This window comes from Sinocyclocheilus anshuiensis, unplaced genomic scaffold, assembly GCF_001515605.1.
Source record: "Sinocyclocheilus anshuiensis isolate Anshui unplaced genomic scaffold, SAMN03320099.WGS_v1.1 scaffold1736, whole genome shotgun sequence".
Classification (NCBI taxonomy): Eukaryota; Metazoa; Chordata; class Actinopteri; order Cypriniformes; family Cyprinidae; genus Sinocyclocheilus; species Sinocyclocheilus anshuiensis.
In genome coordinates this window covers 243,946-255,384 of record NW_015558656.1, presented here as the reverse complement: position 1 = coordinate 255,384, position 11,439 = coordinate 243,946, and the positions used below count along the sequence as shown (strand labels likewise).

Here is an 11,439-nt window from a genome sequence, read left to right as displayed (position 1 = left end):
CAATGCTGAAAAAGCATTTTCAGTGACAATGTTTGGATTTGAAATCAAAATAATGGATAAATGTTGTGTTTGTGGTAAACAGCCGCGGATCAGGAGCGGACTGCAAAGCGTCCTGTGCGAAAACAAATTGAGTCCGTGCTGCTTCTGCACCGCAACACATACCGTATACGCACTGCAGACGGAGTACGTGTGAACTTGGCGCAACAAATCTAGTTCAACAACTGAGGTAACGCCACAAAGAGCTCTATGACCAATGCATGGCAAAAAAAAATCCCTGGACACGGGATTTTTTTTTTCCTGCCATATGTCTATTCTAGAGACATTTTGTTACACCTTTACTTAGTGATTATTTTGCCTCATGTCTGTTCTAGAGACATGTTACAGCTTTTTGATAAAGCTCTAACTGGTTTTCTGTTGGAAAATCGAAATAGCAAAACTGATCAAAGAAATCATGATAGGCTTTTTTTGTCCATATCGCACAGCCCTAGCTTCTATTCATGTAAGCGGAGAACATGGAGGTGGCCCATGGTGCTGTGGTGCAATGTGCTGGATGTTGCCACCCTCATAGATCATGGAAATTAAGTATCAAAATATTAGATACCTTAAAAAACTTGAATAAATAGTAAATAAAATTTTTCTAACAAAAAGTGCAAAGTAACAAGTACAAAAAAAAGATAATTGTAAAAAGAACTTGTATGGAGATTTTTTCCATCTACAGATTTTTCCCTGACCTTCTTTTCTCTGTAAATTAAGGGTGCACACTATTGCTGAAAAACACAATTAATAATTGCGATAAGCGATATTATTGTCATTTTAAAGACCATTTTATGCCACTGAATATATAATCATAATGTAACAGCATAATAATGCAAGAAGGCCTACACACTTCCAAGTGACAACAAACTTTTAATTTTTAAGAATATTTAGATCATGGAAATTAAGTATCAAAATATTAGATACCTTAAACTTGAATAAATAGTAAACATTTTCTAACAAAAAGTGCAAAGTAACAAGTACAAAAAAAAGAAAAATGCACTTTTATGGAGATTTTTCCATCTACAGATTTTTACCGGACCTTCTTTTCTCTGTAAATTAAGGGTGCACGCTATTGCTGAAAAAAACAATCACTACTTGGCAGTCAGATGTCCGTATGCACAAAGGCACAGATCCCTAAACAAGGCCATATCTGCAGATGACATTGTTTTTGTAGAAGCATTTTTTTCATTTGAACTAGCACCTCATGACTACACCACGTTATGTATGAGAAGCTGCAAAACACACAGGCGCAAGTGGAATGTAAAAAACACGGTGACATTAATTAAGTAAATATAATGGGCGATATATTCCGTCACCAAAAATTGAGGTCATGTACATATATTGCACGATTGATTATTGCGACAGGCTTACCCTCAATGCCTACACCAGGGGTGGCCAATGTTGGTCATGGAGAGCCACAGTCCTGCAGAGTTCAGCTCCAACCCTAATCAAATACACTTGAACAAGAAATATAATGGGCGATATATTGCGTCACCAAAAATGATTGAGGTCATGTACATATATTGCGCGATAAGTCGATATATTGATTATTGCGACAGGCCTAGTTGTGGCTCTCCAGGACTTACGCTGACCATCCCTGGCCTACACCAACTTCACTACGCAACACCCTGATTACATGGGTGGTGTGACCAATGCATGACAGCTATTTATCAAGGAGCTGGTCAAAGAGCTTGTCATGCCACATATGAAGAGGTGCTTGGAGGGCAGGCCCCACCTTCAAGTGAGGAAGAGGCGCAGAATCTGCCCAGCTGCCAAAGACAGACAAGTCAGCAGCTGGTGTTCCCAGTGCAACAGGCTTGTGTGCAAGGAGCACAAACCTGTAGTTGTCATTTGTGAGGCATGTAAGCACTGAGATGGCAATTTGATGTAGCGCTGTACCTGTGTGATTATATTTTGTTAGTTTTATTTTCATCTATTCGGTCACATTCACTACAATTCACTACAGTTGCACTACAGACAAAGTGGCAAATAAAAAATTTTCAAGTGTTAAATGTGCTGGTCTAAATAACTGCTAAAATAATTATTTTAACAAAATGTCTTTATTATTTTGTTTTATCTTGCTCGCATAGATGGGTCATTTTTGACCCATGTGTATAAACTTGTAGTAGTAAAAAAACCTATGGAAAAAAATAATATTAATTTGTGATTATTGTAAAAAAGATGTTTTGAATATTCATGGATCAAGGAATTTATAGACTAGGGAATATTAAATGCTGAAATAAACTGATTTCAAAAGATGAAACAAAAACAAAAAAAAGCCCAGCGAAATATGAAATAACATAGGAAATGAATACGGGTCATTTTAGACCCATTTTGTGAATTAGAAGGGGTTTTCATAGCTTGTGCATCAAAGGGTTAAACCCTCTCTATGAAATTTGTTTCTGCGCAAACAACTGAATTTCTTTACATGCCAATCATTTTGATTTTTAAAGCTATAAGATTTTCAAAGATAACCATGTGTGCATATTCTGCAAATAATTTCTAAAGGTTTAATGAGCAAAAATTGTTTATGGAACACCACAAGTGTAACAAACATCCTAGTTAAACATTAAAGCACACTAGTGTGATAAACAGTGCGTTTTTATTATTTTATTTAATGGTGACAGCATTTTCACAAATAATGCTGTTTTTACAAAACCTGTCCTAATGTCCTAAACCTGTCCTATACACAGACATTTTGGATGTTTATATCTTTTGGAAGGGTGTTCCATGAACTGGAGAGAGCTCCAGTTCATGGGCTTCGCTGTCAGCATTGGGCATAAAGCCAGATTGCTCCAGGTGGTTGATTTAATGAATCATAAAAAATAGCTTTTGCCTTTTGATGAGTATGCCTCATAGTTCTTCATCAAAATTCAGAGTAGTTTAGCTTTTTATAAACATGACACAATGTTAAGTCAGGTTATGATAAAAAATATTAGTTGCAAGCCTTACTTTTTTGTGTAAACTTGGCTGTAAGGCACATTTCCTCCTGTTCCAGCTTACCTTGACTTGTCTTCCTGAGCACTTTGGCAAATGTATTTGGGTCAGAATGTTGCATTGTGAGGGTTGGGATGCCCAGAAATTATGACATCATCTTACTGCTCAATATGTGATACATTCAAGAGTGCAAAACTCCCTGAAATGTGTTTAGCTCAAGTTTTAAGCAGGTTCTTAAGTGGTAAATACATTGTTTGATGCCCCTTTGTTTATTTTTATTCAGATGTCTGTTCCTGTTGCTCAAACTCTAGAGCATGGTGCTAGCAACACCAAGGTCATGCAGTTTAGAAGTCATTTTGGAATATGAAGCATAATTAGGTTACACTTCATTTTGATAGTCCACTTTAGACATTCTACTAACTATACGTAACTTTGCAACTACATGTCAACTAGTTCTCATTTATTTGCAACTACATGTCTACTAACTCTCAGAGTAGACGGTTCCGTTAGGTTTAGGGTTAGTAGAATAAGTTGACATATACTTCCAAAGTTTCTTATAGTCAGTATGTTGTATGTTGTAGACCTAAAAAAAAAGCGTTCGAAGTTATTAAGCAGACAGTCTACTAATAATCTAATGACTGTTAGTTGACATGTAGTTGCAAAGTTACTTACTGTTAGTAGAATGTCTAAAATGGACTTTCAAAATAAAGTGTTACACATAATTATTGTTGGAAATATACTTCTTCGATGTTTAAACAATGTTTTTATAAAACAAAATGCATAAAGTCTACACAAATTTCCAACTGTTTTCATTGGTATTGTACATAATTTCAGAGGGACTGTTGTGCCAGTATTTAAATAAGCTGCCAATTTATTGCAAACCAGTGCATTTTTTTAGCAAACATTTTTTTTTTTTTTCAGATCATTTATACCTGCTCCAGTAAGAAGGTGTCTTCTGATACAGGCTGACAATTTTTGGCCAGAATAGTTAGCTAGACTTGGTCCAGTCTTCCTGTCCGAGATTAAACATGTGACGTAACCAATCTGTACTGCTAGTCTTCCACTTCCTCTCATAGGTTCTAAATCACTACTGCCAAAACACTTTAAAACTCAACTGTGTAGGGTTATTGTCTCAGAGTTGTCAATCAATATTTATTTATTTATTTCAAGTGCGGTTACATATTTATTACCAGCGCCTTGTGTGGAAATGTGATACGCTACATGCATTTTACTGGTCCCAGGTGGAGGTGACTTCATGTCTTTTCCATAAGTCTTATGGCAGTGTTCCCTTTAAGATCTGGGTTTTCTTACATAGGTTTGGTTCTCATCTGTGGATCATTGCAGCTCTTTTAAGCTACTCCACAGAAAAGTGTGTAGTATCATGAATCACTTTCCTCAAAGCAGAGGGAGTTCCCTTCCAGTTAGAGACCACACTGGGCCTCCATTTGTTTACATTCGTGGGGAGGAACCTCTTCCTCTACTCTTCCATTGTTGCACAGCGAGGTGCTGCTTGGCTCGGCAAGCCTTTCAACTCTTGTTTTTTTTTATTTTTTTTTTTTATTTTTTTTTGGACAATGGAAAGAAAGGACGTTTATGTCATATGGTCTGGTGTAGTGTTTGTGATGGCAACAATAGCAAAAAAAAAAAGTTGACTGTATTTAAATACTAAAATGTATATATTTCAGAAGGACAAGGAATAGTAAAATTGCTTGAATTACTCTGCTATCTATCTGGTAAATGAATGAGCACTGCATGTAGTGCGGGTCACTCTGTTGATTATTATGGAAGCAATCTAGTTTTGTCTTCATGCACACATTTTTTATTTTGGTTTTTTTTGTTTTGACACAGCCCATACCCTTCCCCCCGTAAAACAAATCAGAATAAATTAAAAAGCAAGAATTATATGTTATTGCTCCATGGTACGTGCAGCACATGCAGCCATATATGTTTATAATATGTTTATAATGATATTTCGGTAACATTTGGTTGGGATTTCATTTATTTATTTTGAAGCTCCAGGTTTGTTTTGCTGCTTAGAACTGCACAATTTGGCCAAAAGACCACAAGAGTGTTAGTGCATATTGTATTGCCAAGCCCAGAGCAGATGCAGAGATGAATTTGTGTTGAGCAGCATTTACTGTGAACTGAACCAAATCATGTGTAAATGAACAAAGTGCAGTGCATATTTATTTAATTAAATTGCGGACTATGCAATATCATACAGCACAATCTTCAAATTGCACATTTTGGTTTTATTTTGATTAATCGTGTTACCCTATCTGCTTTGGTAATAAACAGTTTGTTGTCTTGGATTTCTCCAATGACTTTTCCACTAACGTGTTTATCATTTGAGGTAGAAAAAGCCCTCAGATGTGTTTGCTTGTCTAGAAAGATTCAATCTGTACGAGAAAAGGGCTTGTTTTGTTCAGTAAGTGCTGGAGGGGTTGAAGGGGTAACCTCAAATGACTAGGAAATTGTTATATAACATAGCATTTAAAAAAATTAAAATGACAATTATGATAATGATATTACACAGGGGATTAACAGTATCAAATGCAACATTAATAACGATTCATGCTGAGATTGAAAATTCTGTCAAAATTAGATGACATTTATGGGTATTTATCTTTAATGGGGTTGAAAAATAAAGAGTGACGTCAGCCAAAAAAGGCAAGGCGTTTTAGCGATGGAATAAGTTACTACATTATAATGAATGTAGTAATTCATTGTCAGTAATGGATATGCAGCCATGTGTTAAATATTTTTGTAAACACTGCAGTGCTATTCCTAATGTGATCTTTTCCTGTAACGGTTCCCAGATTGAACTCCATGTTGATCTCATCTTTCTTTCAGCCGGATAACATCCTCTACCCCCCCTCGATGCCCTTCCGCAAGTCCAGCAACCCAGAGGTTTCTCACAGCTCCAGTTTAGCGCTGAAATTTAAACAAAAACTCAGTGAAGATGGCAAACAGCTACGGAGAGGAAGTCTAGGGGGCGCTCTAACAGGTAACACCCTGACCTTTGTGTACAGCCAGATGTAAAGAGTTGGGGTGTAACGGTTCAACTTAATCACAGTTCGAATAATCACACTTTTGATATTATATATGTTTTTTTGATGTTTGCTGTGTTTAGGGAAAAAAAACTATACTAAAAATAAAGAAAATAAGAACAAATAATCTGACTACAAGCAGCAGCACAAATAAATACAATAGAGCAAAGATACAAATAAAATAAACAGCCCTCGATGCCCTTCCGCAAGTCCAGCAACCCAGAGGTTTCTCACAGCTCCAGTTTAGCGCTGAAATTTAAACAAAAACTCAGTGAAGATGGCAAACAGCTACGGAGAGGAAGTCTAGGGGGCGCTCTAACAGGTAACACCCTGACCTTTGTGTACAGCCAGATGTAAAGAGTTGGGGTGTAACGGTTCAACTTAATCACAGTTCGAATAATCACACTTTTGATATTATATATGTTTTTTTGATGTTTGCTGTGTTTAGGGAAAAAAAACTATACTAAAAATAAAGAAAATAAGAACAAATAATCTGACTACAAGCAGCAGCACAAATAAATACAATAGAGCAAAGATACAAATAAAATAAACAGTGCTTTTCAGGTTTTCACTCGCATTGAGCAAAGAGTGACTGGTCTGTCCAGGTTTTTTTTTTTTTTTTCCATCGCTGTTGATGTAATGTTCTGGGAAGCCAGAATGCGTATCCATCAACAGAAACATACATTAATCGAACTCTGTCTGTTTTACGTGTTTATAACAAACTATATTACAGATGCATTGTCAGATTTAAGTTGAACCGCGGTGCAAATGCGTGCCGAACCGCAACTTCATATTTTTATAATCCATGATGATAATGTAGTTCTTTTGAAATGAACGGCAGAAAATAAATATTAGATAAACTATAAACATTTTTTATTACTGTTCTTTTCTCAATACACTGTAAATAAATGGCACTCTCCAATTCAATTTTTGAGTGACATCTAAATTTGGCCTAATTGAATTTCTGTGAATTGAATTTTATCAATTGTGGCAACAGTTTACTATCACTGGCTTAGCAGAAATTATATAATCAGCCAATAGAAAAATGTAGTTTACCAAACAATGTTGTTGGTGCAATTAAATATTTTAAATTGTAGTAACAATTGCTTACTTCTCACTGCCCCCCCATCAAATATTAAAAACAGAAATACGTAAAAAAAAATACAGAACACCGATAACAGTGTTGACATTTTTAATCACTTCACTTTAAAAAAAAAATAAACAATTCAAACACTATCTTATTTTGAACGAAAAAAAAAACCACTGAGTACATCACTGAAGTCATCTGCGTAACAGGATGTCTTGATTTAAAATAATAATACAAATACAGTGTACTGTTAAATTGCAAGGATTGTTGTAGAGTGAGGGGAACTAAAATACAAACATACATATAAAACAAATTAATTACTGTATAGTGGCATTCATTAGAAACATAATTTATTATAATTCTAAAGAAATTTATTTAAACGGAAACTAAAAATATCAGCATATGGGAAATGCACTTTACAAATAAACTATTTGCTTTGTGCATGTTTTGTCTGCTTGACATTATTCACATTTATATAAGTCATTCCAAACCGATAGGAAATTAGTTTGTCTTTGGAACACAAATTAAGATATTTTTAAAGGGGTCATATAAAGCGATTTTAAATTTTTCCTTTCTCTTTGGAGTGTTACAAGCTCTTAGTGCATAAAGAAGATCTGTAAAGTTGCAAAGACTAAAGTCTCAAATCCAAAGAGATATTCTTTATAAAAGTTAAGAGTCAACCACACCCTCCTAAAATGACTCTACGTCACAATGTGGGGAGATTTGCATAACACCGCCCAAATGTTCACGCAAAGAAAGGAGTAACTTTTATTCTCGCTGTTGCCACCGCTGCCATGTTGTGGAGTCACTGTGTGTTTCGTTGTGAAAGCGAAACTACTTTGTTTGGCCTTCCAAAAGAGGACACGACTAGAAATCAGTGGTTAAGTTGTATTTACAACACTGTTCCAGAACACTTCAACCCAAATATTCAGATGTGTGCTGCACATTTTATGAAGGATGGATGAGGACTGTTTCCTAAACCAGTAGCCTCTGTGTCTGTGGCACAAAGGCTGTTTCTATAAAGTGGGGCAGTTCCAACTTTGCAAGGACAGTCTGGCGCTTCTGACGCACAGCCTGTAAGTAAGTTTTTTTTTATATTTAAATAATTTGCCAATGATGATTCAAACACGTAAAAATCGACATGTTTCAGAAAGGCGGGGCATAGAGGAGAAACAATAATGTACATTATATGGAAAATAATGTGTTTTTTTTACACATTTCATTACACCAAATACACAACATAATGTTCTTTTTAGCAACGTCATATGACCCCTTTAATCAAATCTGAACGATTTTTGTTCATCCAAAACTCTGAGAAATCAAAAAATATATATATCCATATGAGCTGAACGGTTTTCACATATAAACAATAAGCAGCCATTCAGATTTGGCAATGGAAGTTTAAGCATGCTTGCTTGACACTTGAGAACCAATGAGGTTCATTCTCGCATGGCAGGCCAGCACCTTTGAGCACCTTTCATCATATAAAGTGATTGTGTCTTTGTAGAAGACTTGGATTAAACCACTTTGTTCATATGGGTTTATTTGTTGTTCTCTTTATGAACATTTGATTTTTTTTAAGTGTTTGGTGAACAGACTTTGTGGAGGGACAGAGTGTTTGAAGTAGGGCTGTTAAATGATTAATCGTGATTAACTGTGATTAATCGTGATTAATCACATCCAAAATAAGTTTGTGTCTACAAAATATGTGTGTGTACACACACAAAATACATATAAGAACAAAAAAAATTCTAATTTAAATAAATATATATACATGTATGTGTTTGTATTTATATGTACATAATAAATATATACAGTGCACTCACATTGTGTAAACAAACTTTTATTTTGGATGCAATTAATTGCAATTAATCGTTTGACAGCCCTAGTTTGAAATTAACAAAATGGCCAAATATTTCAGAACATATAGTGCCATATTATTTTTAAAACTTTTCTTTTTTGGATTTGGCTCTTCAGAGCTTCATTCTGGGTCATTCCGTGTCAACTCCATGTCAGTTCCCTTTTTCAGAGTAAAAAGTACTCAGAGTATCAGCTGTATACAATGTGACCCACATTTGGTTTCCGACCACTGAAAATGGGTAATATTCAACAACTGAGATTCTACACAGTCACACTGATTCCAATATATCTGGCAGTGAACAATAGTAGGTCCTTGAAAATGAAGATTCAAAAGCAAAGTTTATTAGGAACCGTGATCTAAAAAGATATTAAGATAACTTTTATACTTTTTGAGTTAAATGTACACAACTTTGGAAAAAAAGAATATTTATGGCACTCGGATAGTTATGTTCTATGCAATTATTTTGATGTAGGGAAACAAGATACATTTCTAGTTTAAACATTATCTGTTCTTCAGACATTCCTCTTTAAAGAAATAAAGCATGGTGTGTATGCAAAGTGACCCACATTTGGTTTTTGACCACTGAAAATGTGTACATATTGAGATTCCAATATTGCTGAAATGGAACCATATAGAGCCTTAAAAATGAATATGTCAAAAGGAAAGTTTAAGACCCAAAATCTAAAAGATCATTAAGATATCTTTAAAACTTCTTGAGTTACAGGCATGCAAACTTTTGAGGAAAAAAATAGCTTTTTTCCATTTTTGAATGGTCATCACTGGCATATAATGCAACAAAGATTGCTAGTCAATAGATTTTACTAATAGACCTACCAGTCGCTGTGTAAAAATAACATGATGCTACTGTCTTTCTAAAGTCATTTTTACCCCCCTGTAATCTGGCTCAGAATCTGAAAATGTAATTTTGCCCCCCCTCTACAAAACAGTGGATTATTCAGTAAATATACATTAGTGACATTTAATATTTTGGCTTTCATCACTATCCATATTTATCTTTATTCCAAAAAAAAAAAAAAAATTGACAAAATAAAAAATTTCAGCCGGGGAAGATTTGGTTGATTTGACAAAGAATGACCCTTCTGTTCTATTTGGTGTTTGTCTTGCCATTTCCCGGGGTCTGACATGTTGAATCGGGTATATAGCGCACAATGTTGAAATGTGCTGAGGGTGTCTAGCTGGCATTTCCTCAGTTCTGTGGTGATGACTATGTGGAAGCTGTTTCGCATTGAGCAGGAATTGCAATTTTCCTCCTACGCGTCCTGCTTTTTTGACCTGGCTCTGTGACCATGTAGAGCCCACAAACACATAAATATGGGTTAGCAATAGGTTGTCTGGGAGACGATGCTATAGCTGAACTAAAAGTCTCTCTCTTTCATTAGTTAAAAGGATAATCTCTCATCTCTCCTACACTGAAAACTGCAAAGTGATCCATTCTCTTCATTTTTTTTGTCTGTTTGATTCAATCTAATTCAATTCAGTTTTCTAATCTATGTACTTCAAAACAAAACACTGCCATTCTTTTTTTTCCCATTTTTATTAATCCGTAAACCTTACAGCAGTGAGGTTTTGTTAGTTGCCAGGGAGAAGGTTGTTCTCTATTTAGTATAAAAGGACAAACAGCTGCTGCTTCATATGTAAAGGGCATTAGAAATCCAGAAAACACTTAATCCTGAAGAACACTTGAAAAATGAAACAAACTGAAGAGCAGGACAGATACACATGGACAAACACGCAATGCAAATGGTCAGATAAATCCATTTCAATCACATGGAGAAGTTCTGTTTAATACATTTGATTGTATTTTGTATTTGTAATACTCATCTGTTACTGTCTTTACTCAAATTAATTGAAATGAACACTATGATGATGTTTTTGTCATGGCCTTACAACCCCTGCTGTTCTTTTTTTTTTTTTTCAGTTTTATCTTGCTTTGCATGGACAAGCACCACTCACATTTTGTTCAGAAAATGTTAAATTGTACTCATTTTACAAGTATTTTACCAATCTCCTTGCTACAGTAATGCATTATTTGCTATATACAGTAAGCAGTTATTTGGAAATAACACATCAAATATGTGCTTCTCTCAGACAGCCTACAAAACCATTTAAAATAACGAGCCGCAGTTGTACGCAGCACCTAATGCACTGTGAAAACAATTCCTGAAATATAAGATCACAAAAGCGTAAATTTATCATATTAAACTGTATATAATTTGGTTCTAACAGATTTAATTTAGTCTGACATGACTTCTCAGCCAACAAATTACATTTGGCATGGCAGCTCAGTGTTATGAAGGTATATTAGATTATCAATCAAAACTCTGAACAGAACGACGGGGGGCTGGAAAAGGATCAGTCAAGGTGAAAAGGCTGTCCACAGTGCTGTGATATGCTGTGACACAGTGTGAAGGCCTCGAATATGAGCTGAATGTTGGTCTATCGGAGAT

At 35.2% G+C, this 11,439-nt stretch overlaps 1 protein-coding gene across 2 annotated transcripts in view; it reads left to right on the top strand.

Annotated features, from left to right (window-relative positions):
- LOC107681051 (microtubule-associated serine/threonine-protein kinase 4-like) overlaps positions 1–11,439 on the top strand; it is a 135,346-nt gene that overhangs the window by 43,173 nt on the left and 80,734 nt on the right. For both annotated transcript variants that reach the window (XM_016477197.1, XM_016477193.1), the window contains exon 2: positions 5,827–5,980. In XM_016477197.1, coding sequence (XP_016332683.1) covers positions 5,827–5,980 — 154 coding nt within the window. The remainder of the gene's footprint in view (positions 1–5,826; positions 5,981–11,439) is intronic.